The following is a 20,835-nucleotide window of genomic DNA, read 5'->3' as shown; positions in this document are numbered from 1 at the left end:
GCACAATCTGGAGCAGAACCTCATTTTTAAACACTCAAATCAAATCACCTGTCTCACATTTCTCTATCTGTCAAAGTCTGTTTATCTATAGAGCTGTTTCAAGGTGTCTGCATGTGTATGTGTGTTAGAAAGTGTGACATCTCTTCCCTAAAGATGCGCCACTGAAACCTTTTAACCCTTAACTCAACAACAAGGCATACTTTCATGTAAACAAGCTCTACTGGCCCTACATTTCAAAATAAAGGGAAAGATTCGTGGTGATAGGTTGGACTGAAGACTAAAGGTGTAACACAGAATAGATACTACATACATTATACTACACCTTATGAAAAAAAGGTAAAAACCAGAGTGGCTAGCTTCCTTCTTCACTGTTTAATGTTTCATCTGGTGTTTCCACAGACACCGTAGCAACTAGAGACGGTAAATGCACCGTTATCTTAAATAAAGGTGCATTTCTCTGGATTAAAACATTGTTGGAAATATTTGGAATAATTCAAAAAATATATAACATACAGTAGTTGTAGTTGTTTGTAGACATTTGGATGCATAAATGTTACTTATTATACCTTTAAAACTACAATTTCACTGCACACTGTTATTTAAAATTCTAAATACTGTTTTTTACATTTGAATAACGTGCATGTCCTGCTCATTAATCCCAAAAGATCCAGATCCAGATTCTGCATTTTGCAGGAGGTTTTTTTTGTGAGTAGGACTTCAGGCATTCAGCACTCCTCTAAACCTTGTCAGATGTTTTTTTTTTTAAGTCACGGTGCTTGCAGAGTCCACACATTGTCTGAATGACCTCAAAGCGCAATCGAATCAGGCCTGTGTCAAACGCTGCCTTCGCTCAAGCCTCCACGCTTTCTCTCTCTCTCTGAGTGTGTCGTCTAAACCAGGGCTTTGTCCACCAGAGAGAAAAAAACAATTACGTGTATGTGTGTGTGTGACAGAGAGAAAGAGAGAGAGAGGGTATAAGAGCTGAACTTGTGTGTGGGCTGTAACTACCAGACACCGTTTGTTGAGATGAAAAATTTCCACACAGAGAAAGTTCCTCCGACTCATTTCACGTGTTCGAGACTTGCGTAAAGCATGTGGGCCACACTTCAACTTTTCACCGTCTTCCCCTGAATGTGCATTCCACTGAGAATACTGTAAGAAATGTGACAGGCAGATCATTCAGGAGCGTTGCTTGACATTTTCCCTTTTTTTTTTTTTTTTTTGTCAAAGGACCTTTTGTGGGCATCTGTAAATGGATTAAAGCGTAATTTTTTTAATTCAAAACTGAATTAGGAGCATGTTTGTCAATGTGATATGACTTTATTTACTTCTATTTGTGACCTCAGGGGTTAAATAAAGTGAACTCTTTCATCTTTTAGATTATGAATGAGATTTCCAAATGGAAGAATATCAGCCTCTACTAGAGTATTTAATATTGTAAATTGTACATATTTGACATGGGACCAACGCAAACTGAAAATAACAACTGAGAAGAAAGTACCAGTCCAGATTAGAAAAAATATTGTTGTATTTCTGGATTCTTGGCTCGGTAAGTAATCTAATTAGCTTGTCAAAATGGAAAATTTCTCCACTGATAACAGTAAATCATGAAAGAATGCAGCTAAATTTCACCATTTTCAGCCAGACTTGACATAGAGTAATAACACTTTCAACATACATTCAAACTCTCTCCAGCTGTTTTTCATTGTTGTCGGAGACCGGTCTAGGAATAGCTATATTTATGTTGTGCATAGTGCACTGACCTTTTTAACACACATGAAATGTGTCTTTACACCACTCAAAATCCTTCAAATTGAACAATCTGAGAGGGAAAATCACTTTATCTTGAGTCATCTAAGGCCATAACTTGTGACGAGGGGTCACGAGTAGATACTGATTTGTTTTAGAAGAAGAGGAAAGTCTTGTTTCACACACAGATCTCACATTTTACGTAGACATAGGCCAGAAATACGACCACAAAGCCACGCTTATAAACATGTCAGTGTGGAGAGATGTTGCGTTAAGTGATGGGCAGTCATGTAGCGGCGTCCTGGGAGTAGATAAGAGTGCTACTGCTCTTTTTTAAAAGTGTTTATAACGTTATGGTTAATGCTCAATACTCCTCTTTCTTTCTTTTGTTATTTACCTTGTTGAAGGTGCGACCACCATAATGACGAGAGCACTACCCGAACAGTATCTCAATATCTAAACCACATTTGTTCGAGCAGACGCAGGGCATCAGCTGCACATTCAAACTAAACCACACCGGTGTGGTTGGTGGGCCAGATACTGTGTTTCCATCAGTGGAAGTGACGAACACTGAGGTCTGTATGTAATAAAATAGCAGCTTATTATGTCTTATTCCTCATTATTTTCTCTTATTTCTAAGTTCTCATGAAGCAGCTAAAATTATAGCCAAATGATTCTTTCTTTCTCTTTCTACTGCTACTACTACAACACTAACACGTCCAGAGTCTTTCAAAGCAATCAAAATGTTTTCACAGATCAGCCAAGAATTTTATTTTATTTTTTTACAATACATAGACGCCTCCCAAACCTCTTCTATCAAAGTCAGACAGAAAAATGCACAATAGCTATTGAGTCTGCACATGACAAATCCACGTTCCAACTGCCAAAGCATTGGCCAACAAAGTTTAACAAGTAAAAAAGACATGCAAACGTAATGATCAGAGCAGCTAAAAAATAATAAGACATAATTAATGAAAAGCAGTATTTCCTGGAACAAAGCTGACGGTGAGAGAATAACTTTATTTCTGCTTCTGGTCTAGTCCAGTTACTTTAAAATGACTGCGCTGTGCATCTGTTTGACCACAAACCTCTTCCGTTCCCCTCTTCTACAGCATGGTTTATCATTTTAAACTTCTACCTGTTTTCCGTGACACCTCCACACCCTGCATGGTCTGACATTTCATCTACAGTTACAGTTTCCCGTTGGTCTTTGGGGGAAGGTTGTGATGGTCTTACTGCAGGAGTTGGACTGTTGGTGTCTTTCAGATAAGGGAAGTGCAGGAAAAGATGGATTACTCTCCTTGGCGAGGTCAGGCATCGTATGAGTAGACACGTCCTGTGACAACAAAACAGCAGGACAAATGAAATAAGACAATGAAATACTCTTGTTTGACACCATTGTGACTCTTGAACATTTGGGTTAAACCAACATTGAGAACTGTAAGCCGACGGACCAAGGAGCAGTTCAACATTTTGGTGGCTACCGTAGAGAAACTCACCTACCAATACCTCCAAGGTTCACTAATTTATTTAATCTTAGTTACCATAAATCAAAATCATACTGACTGTAAACTTTCGTAACAGTAAGACAACAGTGCTATCATGTGGCCAAACAAGAAAACACAATATTTACCGGCTATCGCTTGTTTCAAGCGTACCGTAAATAAAAAATGTAACCCTTTTACAAACATTTTACAAAAATTTTTAGGGAAAAACGATACTGCCTTTTCCTTTCAGTAAACCATTTAGACAAGGTGGATGGCCGCTAAAGACCTGAGTGCAAAAAGTTGTAGTTTTAGACGATGTTGGACTACTTCTCGGCTAGTTTCCAGGCAACCTCATGGTGCGAAGAAAAAAAATCACCTGACACACACAAAACAAAAAGCCACATGCCACAAGCTAAGCTAATCAGCTGTTGCCCGTTGCTTTCATATTTATCGTATCTGTCTCTTTGCACGTCTGTAGGTCGGTATTCCTGTGAAAGAAAAACATAAAACAAATACTCAAATTAAATATATTTAATCATATATATCTTACGTTTCCAGCCATAAAAACTCAGGGCGGTTAACACTGACACTGTGATGACCAGAAGAATTACACTGATACAGATGGAGAAGTAGGACAGCCAGGACACGTCCTCCTTCCCAGCATCACTTGGTACCTCAGCTACAAAAAAAAGAAGGATCAGATTAATTCATGCCATTAAAATGTATAGGATTGAAGAAATAAAGGAGTTTTAACACCTACCTACCTGACACTGTGATGTTGATGATGTGACTGACATCTCCTGTTAATAAATTACATCTGTACAGGCCGTCGTCATGAATGGAAATCCGTTTGAAAGTCAAAAACGACGTCAGTTTATCCGCATACTTTTGTTGTGTTATTTCTACATTCTCGGTTTGATTGATCTGTTCCCATTGGTTTGTTTCGAGCAGTTTACACCAGGTGACATTTACTGATTCTCCACAGTGTTTGACAGGACACTCGACTGTCAGACGTTGCTGTGCGGCAGCTTTCTTTGTCGTGCCTCTCCGGACCATGACCCCAACATCACATGACGGAGACGTGTCTAAAATGAAGAATTATAAAAATGATATACATAAATATGTGTCATTTTAAGCTTAATGTTTTCTTTCATCGAGTTTCTGACTCCAATATTTTCAAAATAACTCATCAGACTCTCATAGAAGTCATATCACAGTGTTCAGGCTTACCTTGACCTCTTCCAAAGCTGCAGCCGAATGTCAAACAGCAAAATATCAGCAGATAGGTGTACGGCAGTCTGTCCATTATGGCTTCACGTGTTCATCACCTGAGATCTTAGACAGATAATCTCAAGCTGTAGCTACTGCAGGGGCTCATTTCACTTCTGGCAAGTTCACCACTTCCTGACCTCAAGCTAACACCCTGCGCGTTTCAGTTTGTCTTGAAATAACTCAGTACGTGCTTTTAGAAGCACTTATTTACACAGATGTACAACGAAAAAGTGAGGTTGTCACTTTTGTATTGTGTACAGAATCATCATCTCAAACAGTGAGACCCTCGAGTTGTCTTAAAGTGCCTGAGGAACGCAGCATCCCGGCAGGAAGTTGACATCCTGGTTTCCAATGAGTGGTGACTAACACATGCAATGGAAAATGTATATTACATGATTGTGTGTTCTTTTATAAGCATATATAGTTGTTTGATCTCAGTACCTTGCACTTAGAAAACCTCTCATTTATGCAAGTTGTTTGTAGCAGCATTAGTTGTTGCATGTATAAACTCGACCTCGGTTCACACGGTCCAGCAGAGCTTGTTAGTGAGGTTTGATAGCGATGAGCAAATTCCATTGTAGCCACCTGCAACAGTTAGATACATAAATCATAATAATGAGGAATACTCATTAGGAAGTGTATAAGTGCACCCACAATGAGCATTTTCTGCAAACTGTCTTGTGCATTTGCAGAACTTTTCCTCTTGCAGGAATAAAATGACCAAAACTTTAAAAAACCAACTGATTGACTCAAGATCTTTATTTTGTGTTGGTGAGTGCTTTCCAGAAGAAACAAATAGACTATTAATAGACAGGCATGTAAGTGACAGCTTACATTTGTCAGCAATGAACACTAGAGGTCACCTGAATGTCCTCATTATCTTTATAAAATGATAAGACACGTGCGTTTATGTGATATTGATTTGTTTTGAAGCTTTACAAGCTAAAAAAAGGTTGTTCAATCATTATTTTAAATAAAAACAAGTTGGTATGAACAAATTCTTTATAACTTTATGGTCAATGGTTAATACGCCTCTTTCTTTTGTTATGTGACTAAAGGTGTGACCACCACAATGGTGAGATCATTACCTGAACAGTGTCTCCGTGTGTAAACTGTTCGAGCAGAGGCGGGCCTCAGCTCAACCACAGATGATGAAGGAAGAAATCTTTCGACCCCCCTTTCACCACCCCCTTAACTTCCTGTGCATTTAAACTAAAGCACACTGGTGGTGTGGTAGGTGGGCTAGTAACTGTGTTTCCGCTGGTGGAAAAAAACACAGAGGTCTGTACGTGGGACTGAACATGTGCAAGTACAAGAAGCGGACTTTTACGTTATGTTTGTCTCTGCCTCATTCACAAACAACTGTGGGAAAGATGAAGAAATTATTCTCTCTCTAAAAAAAAGGAATACACAAATAAATATTAAGGACATTCACAAGTTTTCACAGATCAGCCTAAGAGTTTATTATTCTTTTTACAAGATATACATTCAAACTTCAGTCTTTCAGCGTCCAAATCAAACAGAAGAAAACATGAATTTATTCATGTCAAAGAAACATGGAAATTAAATGACGATAACAACAAAATCATAACAAGGAGTGAGACTTTATTTCTGCCTCTGGTTTAGTCCAGTTAGTTCAAGATACTGTGCATCTGTTTGACCACACGCCTCTTCAGTTTCCTCTTCTGCAGCGTGGTCGATCACTTCACTTCTATCCGTTCCATGACACCACCACGTACTTTTCCGTGCACGTTTCCATCTGCACGTCTATGACTCGTCAGAAACGTTCAGGGAAAATTGATGACAGCATATTCTGCTCTTTTGTTTTGTTTAGTCGCAGCAGGCTGTTCTCCGGCAGGTAATCCAGACTTCCGATGGTTGATGAGAGAGTACACTGCACGTTCTGGCGCTTGAGTTTCGCCTACAGTCACGGCGGGCTGGTTTCTGCTGGTCATCATGGGAGGTTGTGATGGTCCTACTGTCGTAGGCGAGGGAACGTCCTTCAGATGGGGGAAGGGGCTTTGCAGGAAAAGAGTGGAATGGTTACTGTCCTTGGGGAGGTCAGGTATCATGTGAGTCGAAGTTTCCTATGACAACAAAACAGCAGGACAAATTTTTACTCTTGAACATTGGGGGTTAAAGGAATAGTTGACATTTTTGGAATTAACTTACATTTGCTTTCTTGCCTAGAGTTAAATTAAGATAAATTCTACTCTCATGCCTATCAGCTACATATAAAGATAAAAGCTGGTAGCTGGTAAGCTTAGGTTAGAATAAAAACTGGAAACAGCTTGGCTCCATCCAAAGATAGGAAAAAAATCACCTCGCAGCACCTCTAAGGTTCATTAATTTATCCTCATATACACAGGTACTTTTTCTTCTTCAAACATTCCTACACACCTGTCTTTAACAACCTTTAACAACAATCATTGTTCACATTTTTTGATGTCTCTATGGGTATATTCTGCTATATGTCACTATATGTTGTTAAAAAACACGTCCTGCAGCATCGTATAGAGAAAAGATGTGTGGAGGGGTGGTTAATGTCCCGGCAGATGGAGAATAATCTAATCTCAGCAGCAGCCTTTTGTGAGCTGTGACCTTGCGGTGCAAGTCACAAAGGGGGGATATTTTTTGTGAGTACTGTTTAATTGACTGAGTGCCAAATTGTTTCAAACAGTTTTTCTTTTCTGTCTTCTTAGAGCTATGGTTTGGAGTATATAACAAACATGTAGACTGGAATGCTTGGACATGCTCTCAAACACTTAAGGGGATGTAATGTAACCACTGGTAGCTGGAAACATAGTAAATCACTGGAAGTAGAACCCTGTTTGAGGTGTAATATAATCAAGATGAGATGTAATCCTTTGAAAACTTGAACCGTATAACCATAACCATGAACCATATAAACGTGTGATGACATGTAACAGTATGAAATGTATTAAACTTTTTAAAAAATACAATTGGAAAGATCGGTGACATAATGGTGGAAGAAGAGGTAATAAAGAGTTTTTAAAAAAAATAATATGATTGCAAAACAGAATCTAATGGTGTCATCCAGTGAAGAATAAAACAAAAGAAAACATCTTGGCCTCAATAGACCAAGAGCAGTAGGTGTGAGACAAGACACCATTAAGAATGGAAAATCCCCAAAACATGGGTCAGCCCTGAGGGTCCACCTGAGTGGAAAATTACGCCATGACGTCACAGAGAAAGTTTGATAAAAAATAGGCGTGTAAAAGAGTGTATAAGAAAAAGCCCAGAGAGTTCAGTCTATCCATGGGTGACTCGGGCTCTTGTTGTCTGTAAAGATAATAAGGAATAAATAAGTTGCATCCAGTCTGAAGAGCAAGGGACAAGTTCTGTGACTGTCAGACAACAAGGAGTTAAGGAATACCATGGGGTGGGTGTTTAATTTAATCTAAATGAAGGTGTAACACAGGGTGTAATATAGTCCTGTGCGTAATAAAACCAAGGTGTAAAAACAACACACTGTGGTTTTACAAGGCGGTGAGCTACGCCAACTCTTGCCAACGGATGCCAACTTCCTGTAACGATCACAGTTACCAGCAAACCTCAGGGCGACATCAGTCAATCATGATTTGGCACATAGCCCCTTCTAAAATCAAAACGTGTCCGGATTAAACAGATGTAAATATAAAATGTGAATTAGTGGACTTCAGAAATGCTAAGCTAGGCTGAATGGCTGTTGTCGTCTAAACATGAGAGTGGTATCAATCCTCCTCCAACTCTCAGCAAGAAAACAAAATGTTTGACTATTCCTGTAAGTAAGACACTGCAGTACATTACCTTCCCCTTATTGTGGTTGAAGCTCAGTATTCCTGTGAAGGAGACATAAAACAAACGGCCCATTGTTAGTTGGTAAGATTTAAAATGTTGCCAAATTTAATTTAGACTGTGAATTAATATTAACGTTCTTACGTCTCCAGCCATAAAATCTCAGGAGGGTTAACACTGAGAATGTGGCGACCAGAAGAACTGCGCTGATACAGATGTAGAAGTAAGGCAGCCAGGACAGGTCGAGCTTTCCATCTATAAAAAAAGAAGGACCGGTAATTATTGGCTGTAACTTTTAAAACAGAGCAATATAATTAAACAATTATAGGTTCTTACTTGCATTCTTACCTGAGTTTTTACTTCCCTGGTGCATTTCTGTACATTTAAAAGGAATAAAGAATTATTACTTGAAATTAGACATCCTAGTTTTACTAATATTACAGTAAAAGGATATTATCATGTTGATTTCACGTTTAAGGTTGCCGTTTTCATTCCATATTTTAAAATCAAACCATAACAGTAAAAAAATGTAATATACACTATTAAATATATCAGTGTTTTACTGTACAATTAACAGTCTCAAATATAAAACACTACTCTATTCTGTATAAAATCATGCTGCATAAGTAAAGGTTTTATAATACGCAGGAAAACGTAGTCATGTTTCATGATTTATTTTCCGGTCATTTACTGTCTACTGGTTTGGCAGTTTTTCACCGTAAAATCTATAGACATTTTTTTACAGTGGATCAGTGTGTGTTATTTTAATTAATCACTGTAAATATTCACAGTGTGCATACTGGAGAGGTTTAGAGTTTAAGTTCTTACAGGTAGAACAAGGTTGGATTTACAAGCTGTAATCTTAAGAATTACCGTTAATGTCTTTTCAAACTGTCTCCTCTGACTCTTTTTTAAAGTCATATATCACAGTGTTCAGACTTAGGCTGACCTGACCTCTCATAGGTGCAGACAGATGTTAAATGTCAGCAGTTAGGTGTACAGCAGTCTCGGTTAGGCTCGACGTGTTCACGAGGTTCTTACCTGCATAAAAGTCTGAGTATTCAATCCCTTGGTGCAAATCTGTAGATTCATAGAAAGAATATAGAATTAACACTTGAAGTTAAACAGTTAGTCACATCTACATTTTGCTGCTGAGGGATTAAAAAAAACTGCCTACCTGAAACTGAGACGTTGATGTGGTGAGCGATCTCTATGTCTCCTCTACTACATCTGTACAGGCCGTCGTCATGAATGGAAATCCGTTTAAAAGTCAAGAATGAGACCAGTTTGTCCGCATACTTTTGTTGTGTTATTTCGACGTTCTCTGTTTGATTGATCTGTTCACATGTGTTTGTTTCGAGCAGTTTACACCAGGTGATGTTCAGTGACTTTCCACAGTGTTTGACAGGACACCTGACTGTCAGACGTTGCTTTGGGGCAGCTTTCTCTATCGTGCCTCTCTGCACCATCACCTGAACTTCACATGACGGAGACGAGTCTAAAACAGAATAAATACAGACATATAACATATATATCGAACTTATAAATGTAAAAATATAAGATAAACATAAATAACATTATGGATTTAACGCACTATTAACCTGTTTTTGTCTTGTTACTATCATTGTTAACATTGTTAATGCTATAATTTAGTTACCTAACTTTGTGTCTTCTTCCATTTTACTTATATCCACTATTCAATACGCAATACGTAGATTACTTATTCACACATTACCCTTTTTCTTTTGTCCAGTTAGTGACTTCAATAAATTCAAAATATCCTAAACTCTCATAGAAGTCATATCACAGTGTTCAGGCTTACCTTGACCTCTTCCAAAGATGCAGGCAAATGTCAGACAGTAAAATATCAGCAGATAGGTGTACGGCAGTCTGTCCATTATGGCTTGATGTGTTCATCACCTCAGATCTTACAGATACTCTAAAGCTGTAGCTACTGGGTTCGTTTCACTTGTGGAAAGTTTACCACTTCCTGTCCTCCTACGTATATATTCAAAGACCACCCTGTTCCTGCATATATTTCAGTAGGTCATGCAGTAACACTCGTAACGCGTCTAAAGGTTACGAAGCGGTCTTGTCAATTCACAGAAATGGGGAAGTTGTGACATCCTGGCTGAGTTCCTTCTACATATTCCCACAATTAAAACCATTTTGACACAATAATGATTGCCTCAATAGATTCAATAGAATACATGCACAGTTGTGAGCAGCTTACATTAGGCAGCAGTGAGCTCTAGAGGCCGCCTGAATGTTCCCATCATCTTTATGAAATAATAAGATGCTTGCCTGCTTCCCTTATCCAATCTGAGCAAATATCTGCAGCTGCCTCGGATGAAGACGCAGCCAAAAATCTGCCAGAGTCCAATCACAAGCAGTTACTGAGGCTTGGATAAACAATTCTCAACACTACATCTAAAAGAACTAAATGGCATAATATGCATAATTTCAATTGCTTTTTTCACATCACAGGTGTGTGCATGTGTTCTGCATCATCTCGTGACTTCTTCTCACCACACACTGTTCATATCATAGCACTGTTTTTATTCTTGTTTGCTTTAATGCAACCAGCAGATGGTGTCAGATGACACTCACCTTCCTGCAGTCAATGGTGTCTGAATAACTCAGACTGCTCCAACAGCACCCTCCAGTGCATGAAGTACTATATACTGCATATCTATACATGGTTCAAATAAATTAATATACAATGTAAGATTTTTTTTTCTCCAATCTCAGATATGTGATCTTTGACCACTGCAAAGATCAAAACTTCACGGTGGTTTGTTCTGAGTTCCTGTTTTTCTGTAGACTGATTTTACTGCGTTATGCATATTGCAAAAGTATTCATTCCATCCACAAAGGTCTACTATATTCTTGACAAAGACACGGTTTGTAAAAGTAAACTGGACTCTCGGCTGTCGATGAAAACGGTAAAGGTCACTGACTTCCTCATATTACTCATCAAGAATGTTTGCATAATCATGCAAATGAGAGAAAACATTACAGGCTAAAAGTCCGTCTGCCTCATCCAAATGTACTCGCGCTGTCTAATGATGCAGATTGTTTCCGTGAAGATGTTTTTTTTTTTTTTTAAGATCTGCTGCCACCAATAAAAACACAACATTTGAACTCAACAAAATTTCTTCCAGTCTTTAAACTTTTTTTAATGAGTAAAGTTTTATAAAAAAAAAAAAAATTGTTCAGCAGTGTTGCAATTTAACCTTTTTTCACCTGCAACATCACTGTATGTATTTCTGTGTGTGTGTGTGTGCGTGTGTGTGGTTTGGCACACAGGAAATTAAAATAACACACAAGAAGGCTATTGTATGGTGTGTGTGTGTGTGTGTGTGCATGCATGCATGTGTGTGTGCGTATGTGTGTGTGTGTGTCACTCTCTCTCTCTTTCATCTCTCTGCTGTGGCCTGTGTGCAAACAGCCGTTGACAGATCAGTGTGAGATCAGTGTCTACTTGTGTCAAGCTTAGAGTTGTTCTAATATAACCAAGCGCTGGTACCTGCCACCACCTGCTGACAAATACAGTGTCTGTGGGCACATCATGGGAAACTGCACTTCTGGGTAAGTACTCAAGATTGGCATGGCCACAGAGGAATTTTTAAAAGGTGGTATTTACACTCTAAATCTTTCCTGAAGCTGCTGTATATATATATCGAAAACGAGAGTGATTGAATTAGAAAAACGTGTGGGCAAAGCCAAGAAGGATCAGTATGACAGTGACAGAAAACAAGTTTTAATTGAAACAAAGCTGCATTTCGGTCATAAGGCAAGCAGCTTCTGCATTGCTTCAGCAAGGAAATAGTGGTTTCTGGCTAAGAATAGACTCGGCTTCAGACGGCGTTTCTGTCAACAGCAGGACAAACGTGGGCAGATTTTCTGTGCATTATATGTGTTTGATCGAATAGGACAAAAAAATGCGAGATGTTGGCCGAAGATGCATGAAAATTTCCAGTTCCTGTGCTGTTTGTTACTGAGATAGACAGTTGGACATCGACAGATGTGGGTTGTAGACATGCGTAAAGTGTTTCCTGTTGCACCACACATGCAGTGATCCGTTAAGCTGTCAAGGAAACTGCTACTGTGGGGTTAAACTTACACCTCTACAAAGGTTCATTTTATTTTAATCATTGTTACTGTTCTGTGTGTTTAATGCTATGTAGAGCTGGATAGTTGTGTCTTTATTATGCTCTCATCATTTGAATTTGTTCTGTTTTAGGATAAAGAAGAAAAAGAAAGGTAAAACTACAGTTTAGTACCAATAGTACATGAAGACTTTGCAAACTTTGGCTACATTTTGAATAATTACATTTTGTCTTGCAGGGGATTCTGGTCCATGTGAGAATAACAGCGAGGATAATAAGGTACACCTGCCTACAACAATGTTAAATCTAATTTTGTTGAGCATAAATCTTCATAGTTGCAGCTTTTTATGGGACATGGATATGTCTCTATGCTGTTATGATAACACAGTCTGACATGTTGCCTCATAAGATTTGCATACTGGATGAATATTCGTATGAGGCCTCTGTCGTCAAAGAAATTATGGGGCTATTTATTTCATCTACAGGAAGTCTCAACCACTAACCACCGCAGAAAATATGTTGCAGTATTATTATGTTTAACATAAAGGTTCAATATTGAGGAATTAATACCTTACTCTGTGTGTTATCTCACGACAGCCCGAGGATGTAACGTATGCCTCTATTGACCACAGCAACATCAAAGGATCCAGAAAAGTCAGAACAACCATGGAAGATGATTGTGACTATACAGTAATTACTTTGCCTGCACGTCAACCTGAGCCTGATCCCACATCTAAAGACGATTGTGAAGACGATTACGTCCTCATGGGGTAAATAGAAAAAAGAGTAAAGATGGTGATCTAGTAGATTAATCACAAACAGGATAAAGTATCAGATATTTTGTTATGGCACCCAAGAACATTTCCACTTGAACTGATCATCAGATCTTGATCTTCAACCAGGAAACTGTGACAAAATGAAAAAAAACAAAAAAACAAAAACAAAAAGAAAACACAGTTAACTCTCCACTTTTGAGGAAACCTGAACACAGCTGCGGTGTTTCATTCCCCAAGACGATAAACTTGCATCAAGTTTGATCTCATTACCGAGAAAACAACCCTCCGGATCAGGATCCCTGAAAAGACATTAACACATTATCAGAGTCAAAAGGAATCGGCACTTGCTGAGTGTCCCAAATTCAAAAGACATTTGACATTTTGGGTGGTGATAAAGCTGTGTTAAATCATTTACATGTGGTTTTCTGTTAGTGCAAATAGAGAAGTGAATATATATTTGTATACCAACTGTGTATGGTGATGATAAGGACGTAGTCATGCCGTATAAAATTGGCACGTGATTTAAACTTAGCTTATAGACGTTATATCAGTTTGATCAGCTCCACAGCAACATCTCCTAAACCACAAAGTCTGTTTTGTTGGTAACAACATGGTGTGAGGATCCCAAAGCCACAGTGTCAAATATGTGAATTATTGTCATTGGTGCATTCTGCGTGTTATTTTCAGCTTTCAGTGGGTGTATGTGCTACAGGACAGCTCAGTAACCCTGTAAACAGTGACTCTGTAGTCAGGTTGGCTAACGTTAGTACATCCTCTGTCAGATGCACTACGGTTTAGTTTTCCTCTGAAGATGAAAGTCTGATTTTCATCTGTGTGTTTTTGTCTCCACCTCCCGCACGGTAACCTCCCTCAACCAGCTTTTGCTCATAACGTTTGTATGCCCAAACTGAAAATGTGTTCATTCATGCCATTGCCACATCATCCAATCCACGATGAAAGAATGTAATGCTTATATAATAGACCTTTTTTCTCAGCATGACATGAAATATTACGGTAAATGCAGGTGTTACCAATGATACTAATAACTGAGGTTTCAGAGTCAGGGTGCTGCTATGGTGCATGTTGACTCACTGGAAAGTCTCTGCTGCAATAAATAGAAAGAAGCCTAAATTAGTATCGTTCTTAACACCTGTGTTGACCCAAATGTCAAAATAGCTGCTGTGAAAAAAGGTCAATTATGCCAAACAAACCTGAATGTGCACTTCAGAGTCTGTGCTCATTTTTGCATCTTTGTATCCCTGAGAACTGTTGCACACCGTCCAAATATACTACAAAAAATAGATACTTAAGACTTGAGAATTTATGGGGTTTTTATGTTTTGTATGTGTGAGCAGAAAAATGTGTAATTGTTTTGTCAATTCCTGTATTTATCTACAGAGTTATTTATATGTTTGAGTGCATGTATATGAAAAGTGGTTTGCCAGTTGCCTTTGTTCCATGGTGGTTTTATTGACCTTTTTTACTGATTAAATGTGTACAGGGTTCTCTTGTTTTAATCACGCGTATTGCTTTGAATGGCAAATGTTTAAATCCCTTTGTTAAGTACAAGTTACATTAAGTTAAGTGCATTTACTGAAGTACTGCATGTACATGTACAAATGTGTGCTACTTGTACTTTACTTGAGTCATTCCTTTTCATGCATGTACTTCTACCTAACTCAATACATTTGACTATGTGTACAAATGAAGATTTTCATGTACAAAACATACACAGAGATTATAAAATATGATGTTTTATTAATTAAACCAGCCAACAATACAAGCATGGCTAAAATAATTAGCCAGTTAATCGGTTAGTCAATGAAAATTATTAAATCTGTGATGTCATTTCTCACCAAAACAACAAATTTAATCAGCAGAAGAGTTTCTAATGAAATATATAAAATAGTTAGCTCCACCTTAACCAACTAAAACAATAAAATCCATATTTTTCTTAAGAGCACAAGTCATAATGATCTAGTATATAGTAGTATAATAGTAAAACTGCAGGTTTAAGCATTATTTTCAGATCCTAATGACAGACTAAGATACAACACATGGTGATGATGACGATGATGGAGTATTTTCTGATCTCTACCAGCAGGTGGCAAACTTCAGTTTCTGAAGTAGAGTCAGTGGAGTCACCACTTCTTCCACATTCTATGAAAAAACAAAGAGGTGTTAAAAAGAGCTTGTAACAATATGCAGTAAAAACACAGAGAGTTTCAAACTGCAGAGTCGCAGGAAGATTACCTACCAATGCAGATTTGGATTGTGGCGTGACGGACTGCTGGCATCACCTGAAAAAGGTCGATACACAAACGAGCTCAGTGATCCAACAAAGAAACTTACAAGTAGGCATTCCAGTAATTAATTTTTCATCAAATGAAAATTACCTCAACGTCTTTTTGTTTTGTAATGAAAATATAAACCTGTTGAACCCACAGCTAACACCGAAACAATAATGATGGGCCGCAAAATAAGATGCATATAACCTGCATGAGAGAGTGAAGATTAAAGGTTTGTTAATAATGTTCTGGACATGCAAATCACATCTACACACAAAGTTATAATTAATGTATTCAGTTTTCAACCACAAAACATAAAAAGAAGCCATACATTCTGCTAAAGCCTGACCTTTCGGGGGTTTTGGTTTTGGTACCAATATTTGTTCCTCTGTCCAGTACGGGTGGCTGACAGCACAGCTCAGGTTTTTTACATCCACTCCTTCAGTGAGCTCCAGACGACTTTCTGCTGTAAAAAATCCATGTGATTCAGACAGTGTTTCCACAGGCGGTGAGTTTCCCGTATGACTCCAGCTGATGTTGGCGGCAGGTTTTCCTCTTTCAGCCGTGCACACTGCCACCATCTTGTTGTTCTCACGCTCTAACCAGGCTGATATAGTGGGACGAACTGAGCCAGGGGAGACGAAACAAGAGAAATTAGACACACTGAAAACTTCAGTTTGCTGTTATAAAAGGGTAAATGTATTATCCAGAGTAACATTGTGTCTAGAGAGTTCAGAACAACAGAAAAAACAGAAAGTGTCTGTGTCTGTAGCAGATATTTCAAAATCGTCTCAAGTAAAGCAAAAACTATTTCTGGTAAAGTAATGTCAGTGTAGAAGTAAGCAGAATTTGATGTTTTTATTCATATTTGTGATCGTGTGATTTGGGTGAATCGACCCAAATCATCTGTCCTTGGAAGGAGAGAAGTCCTACCTGTGATAGCCACGTTGATCTCATAATTTTCCATTCCTCCTTTAAAAGCCGACTCACACCTGTAGATCCCCACATCGTCATTGGAAAAGTTTGGGATGTGCAGGTACGGATGAGCTTTCATTGAATTTCGGAGTGACTTGCCATCATTGCAGAGGTCTTCACCTTGGCCATCATTGCTAAAGGACATCCTGCACTCTTTACTGTTTTTCAAGCTTATTTTCCAGATAACATACATCGTCTCCTTCCATGTCTTATCCCTGCATGTCAGGTTAGCATCACTCCCCATTTTGAAAGTTGAATATCTGACAGCTGAAAAAAGGAAAGAAAACTTTGCTTCATACACACAAACTTGTCATAATCAAACATGTAAAACCAAAAGACAAAAGTAGATTCATGAACGTGAAGAGTGAAGTGAAGATTTAAAAAAATAAACACATACACACACACACACACACACACACACACACACACACACACACACACACACACACAATGAAATAAATCATTTCATTAATTTATGTTTGTTAATGACAATAAAATATCCTCAAATAACTGTGTAACATAAGATTTATAACTAATAGGGAAAGGTATAATGAAGAAATAAGAAAAGATAAAGAATAAGGAAAAGAGGCATAGAAATTTCACGTCATGTTTACGTTGCTGTGCCTCCTTATTTAATAATTCACTCATTCTGCAAAATAGCCGGAGAGAAAAAGGGGAAATTAGTTTACCATAAACTTTTGGAGGAGGAGGAGGAGGAGAAGTGGCGTTGATGGTCCATCCATCAGTTCCTGAGAGAGATGAAGGAAAGGAACATTTTTCAGTCAGAAAGCAGCAGTCAGTAATTCATTCTGAAGTGTTCAGTCAGCAGAACAATAATCAAGAGTGGTTAGTAGTTATTAGTTATTTTGTTGAGAATGTGAAAGTTATTGAAGCTGTGAAACACCTGTCCACATCACCTGATTGTAGACTAACTATGTGGTGAGAACATGCACGTCAAGGCTGTTTCACCTCAGATTCTTGAGGAATAAAGAGGAATTTCTACTGTGGCACGATTGAGCACATCCTGACTGCTAAATGAACAAGAGCACCGAACAAGGCCCTGCAAAGAGTGGATCACTCAGCTGAACGTGCAATAGGTGGCGCTCTACTCTGCCTAAAGGACATTTATACAGGATGCTACAAAAAGGCTAGAAGAATCACTCAAGTTCCCCAACCATCAGGTTAACAGCCTTTTTTGGATTATGAACAGTATGTAGTGATGGCAGAAAGCTGAGAGCTCACCATCACACTGAAACTGTCACAAGGCGGCAAAAGTTGCTCTGATTGTTATTTAATCTTGGTGCTTTTCTGTTAAATGATAAGAGGCTCACTTGAAACAATATTAATAATAATAATAATAATAATTAATAATAATGATGATGAGAAGAAGAAGTAGAAAAATAACGTACTGAAGTTCTGTAGATGGTTGATTATTTGAAAAGTAAAGTAAAAGAGTAAAACAGCTCTTTAAATACATCAACGTATAAGTGTCTTTGAACATATATATATAATAAATAATTGCACTGTAGTTTACATGCTAATCTAAAGCCTCATTGTATAATACAATATAATTGTTAACAATCTTACTGTATTATTATTATTATTATCTATAACTTACCTTGACCTCTTCCATAGATGCAAACAAGTGTAAAACAGTAAGACATCAGCAGATAGGAGTACGGCAGTCTGTCCATTAGGCCTGACATGTTCATCACCAGAGACCTCTCAGATGATCTAAAGCTGAAGCTACTGCCGAGGCTCATTTCACATTTGACAAATTCACCACTTCCTCCGACATGGAAACCATAAGACCATCATGCACATTTCAGTTTGTCAGGAAATAACAAAATGCACAAGCTTCCCACAACTAAATCACTGTGTTATCTATGCAGCATCTATCTGCAGGTCATCCGAAATACAAAAATTGAGACAAATAGTTATTAAGTTGGGCTTGTCACCTTTATATGCTTTATATAAGTTGTGACATCCATACAAAGGCAAACTGTGGCCTTGGGTACATATCAGTGAGAGATAAAAAAGGAAATTAAAAATATACATTATATATTTACATTTTGTCTTTCAGGGGATAAGAAATAAGGTAGACGTATCTTCATACATTTTTAGTGAGCATAAATCTTCATAGTTCTGGCTCATCATGGGACATGGGTATGTTTCTATGCTTTTACCATAGCCCAGTCAGAGGCGCTGCTTCTTTAGATTTGCATACTGGTTGAACAATAGTGTGAAGTCTCTGTTGTCAATGCAACTGGGGGATGTTTATCTGCAGGAAGTCGTTACCCTTAACCACCTGAAAGCAACATGTTTTTTAATGGAGCACTTTATGAAAAAGTAGAAATTATATGTAACATAAATATTCAAGATTTGGACACTTATGTCCTTGTGTCTAATAATTTATCATGGCATGGCAAGACATTTCCAGTTAAATTTTAAAATAAAAAGGAAAACATTCACATTCAACTGCAGCTGCTTGTCCAAACTCTACCCCTCATGATGAACTTTTGAGGTCGCCTCAAACCTGAACACAGCCGTGGTGTTCCTTCCTCAAGAAGATAAACTTGTACCACATTTGAAGTCTTTACTGAGAAAACAGAGAATCTGCAGATCGTGTGTGATAGCGTGATGTGCCTGTCGCAGTATTTCAGATCAATCATGGCATGAGCTATGAGCAATGGAAAAGATGTTTGACCACATTATATGATCTGATTGGATGAAGCATCTCCCATGGTGATGGTGATAGACGCATGGTTCATCATCAGGTTAACCAAAAGTGTGGAACATCTCCAAAACAGTGAAGCCAGCAACTTCTGGCAAGTTACTTTTTAGTTACACGTACATGTACATGTAACATAACATGGATTAATGATTGAAGAATTTCTTTGTAGGAAAATTGATGCATCCCGTGTGCTACTTTCAGCTTTCAGTGCTTATTTCCTCCACGAAAGCAAAATAATGTCTCTGTAACCCTGAAAACAAAAAGTCACTTTGTAGTCAGGTTGGCGTGCATCTGTTGTCACTCTATAACTTTCTTCCGGAGATGAAAGTTAGATTTTTTTATTGAAAATCAGCCAAAGCTTTGCTCCACCTAAAGCCACAGAGTTTCAGTTGTTGAAACTGAACCCCATGTTTACTCAGCCTTTACTAATCATGTATGTTTACATGATTGTGTCAAAAACACAGACTTTAATGTTGCATGATGTTGCCTCTATTCTGAAGAACCTGTCCCCTGTGGCTCGACTATATGCCTTCAAAAATAATGCCATAGTCTGTAGGGATAGAGGGTAGACTGTTTGTCCGTAAATAGTCATACTCAGTGCATCTACAGTATAAAGTATTTTAGCAATTAGTCTTCAGTCTACAAACAAGGAAATACTGTATGTTTACCCTTAGAGATCCAACATTCTTATGTGACTCTGCAGGCTTTTACGTCATCTGTTGAGTCTATGGAGTGTGACAATATCACAAACAAGTATGGAAGTCTGTTTATGCCAGTAAAAAAAATAAATAAAATTACTTAAAAAAAAGAAAGAAAAAAAGATCTACATGCTAAGTCATAATTATGAGATAGAAGTCATAGTCATGAGATAAAAGTCATAATTATGTCACAAAAAGTCATAGTGATGAGATTAAATGTCATAGCTATGAGATAAAAAAAAGTCACAGTAATGAGATAAAAAAAAAGTCATAGTGATGACATAAAAGTCATAGTCATGAGATAAAAAGTAACAAATATGAGACAAAAAGTTGTAGTTATGAGATAAAAAGTTATAATTATGAGATAAAGAGCCATAGTGATGACATAAAAATTGTAGTTATGAGATAAAAAAAAAGTCATAGTGGTGACATAAAAAAATGTAGTTATGAGATAAAAAGTCATAATTATGAGATAAAAAGTTTTAGTTATGAGATAAAAAAAAAATCATAGTGATGACATAAAAGTCAGGATTATGAGATACAGAGTCATAGTGATGACAAAAAAAGTCATAACGATGAGATAAAAAGCCATAACTTTGGGATAAAAAGTCGTTGCGATGACACAAAAAGTCGTAATTATGCGATAACAAGTCATAGACGTGAGATAAAAAGTCATAACTTTGGGATAAAAAGTCACACTGACGACACAAAAAGACATAATTATGAAATGCAAAGTCATACTGATGACATAAAAAGTCATAATTATGAGATACAAAGTCATAGTGATGACATAAAAAGTCATAATTATGAGATGCAAAGTCATAGTGATAACATAAAGTCATAATTATAAGATGCAAAGTCATAGTGATGACATAAAAAGTCATAATTATGAGATGCAAAGTCATAGTGGTGACATAAAAAGTCATAGTTATGAGATACAAAGTCA

The 20,835-nt window shown here is 37.7% G+C and overlaps 2 protein-coding genes and 1 long non-coding RNA gene across 3 annotated transcripts; all 3 read right to left on the bottom strand.

The window, feature by feature from the left end:
• Positions 1-2,514: 2,514 nt before the first annotated feature.
• LOC104936887 (B- and T-lymphocyte attenuator-like) lies at positions 2,515-4,591 on the bottom strand. The gene is made up of 4 exons (XM_010752982.3): positions 4,467-4,591; positions 4,001-4,321; positions 3,787-3,915; positions 2,515-3,085 (listed from the first exon to the last, which is right to left on the bottom strand). The coding sequence occupies exons 1-4, from the start codon at positions 4,540-4,542 to the stop codon at positions 3,060-3,062; spliced, it is 552 nt and encodes a 183-aa protein (XP_010751284.3). The 5' UTR covers positions 4,543-4,591; the 3' UTR covers positions 2,515-3,059.
• Positions 4,592-9,169: 4,578 nt separating this feature from the next.
• On the bottom strand, positions 9,170-10,297 carry LOC113748162 (B- and T-lymphocyte attenuator-like). The gene is made up of 3 exons (XM_027291110.1): positions 10,129-10,297; positions 9,484-9,804; positions 9,170-9,386 (listed from the first exon to the last, which is right to left on the bottom strand). The coding sequence occupies exons 1-3, from the start codon at positions 10,202-10,204 to the stop codon at positions 9,283-9,285; spliced, it is 501 nt and encodes a 166-aa protein (XP_027146911.1). The 5' UTR covers positions 10,205-10,297; the 3' UTR covers positions 9,170-9,282.
• A 4,804-nt stretch (positions 10,298-15,101) lies between these two features.
• On the bottom strand, positions 15,102-16,801 carry LOC104936886 (uncharacterized). The gene is made up of 4 exons (XR_002042075.2): positions 16,416-16,801; positions 15,591-16,107; positions 15,452-15,494; positions 15,102-15,354 (listed from the first exon to the last, which is right to left on the bottom strand). It is a non-coding gene; the product is annotated as an uncharacterized LOC104936886 (long non-coding RNA).
• Positions 16,802-20,835: the final 4,034 nt, after the last annotated feature.

This window comes from Larimichthys crocea, chromosome XVIII, assembly GCF_000972845.2.
Source record: "Larimichthys crocea isolate SSNF chromosome XVIII, L_crocea_2.0, whole genome shotgun sequence".
NCBI classification, from domain to species: Eukaryota; Metazoa; Chordata; class Actinopteri; family Sciaenidae; genus Larimichthys; species Larimichthys crocea.
The sequence above is the reverse complement of the archived record's forward strand: the minus strand, read 5'-3'. Positions and strand labels throughout refer to the sequence as shown.

Coding starts and splice junctions, on each gene's coding strand:
- LOC113748162 (XM_027291110.1), bottom strand. CDS start 10,204: ATGGACAGACTGCCGTACACCTATCTGCTGATATTTTACTGTCTGACA. Junction 9,805..10,128: donor CATCTTTGGAAGAGGTCAAG/GTAAGCCTGAAC, acceptor ATTCTGTTTTAG/ACTCGTCTCCGTCATGTGAA. Junction 9,387..9,483: donor CATCAACGTCTCAGTTTCAG/GTAGGCAGTTTT, acceptor ATGAATCTACAG/ATTTGCACCAAGGGATTGAA.
- LOC104936887 (XM_010752982.3), bottom strand. CDS start 4,542: ATGGACAGACTGCCGTACACCTATCTGCTGATATTTTGCTGTTTGACA. Junction 4,322..4,466: donor CAGCTTTGGAAGAGGTCAAG/GTAAGCCTGAAC, acceptor TCTTCATTTTAG/ACACGTCTCCGTCATGTGAT. Junction 3,086..3,786: donor GAGTTTTTATGGCTGGAAAC/GTAAGATATATA, acceptor TTGTTGTCACAG/GACGTGTCTACTCATACGAT.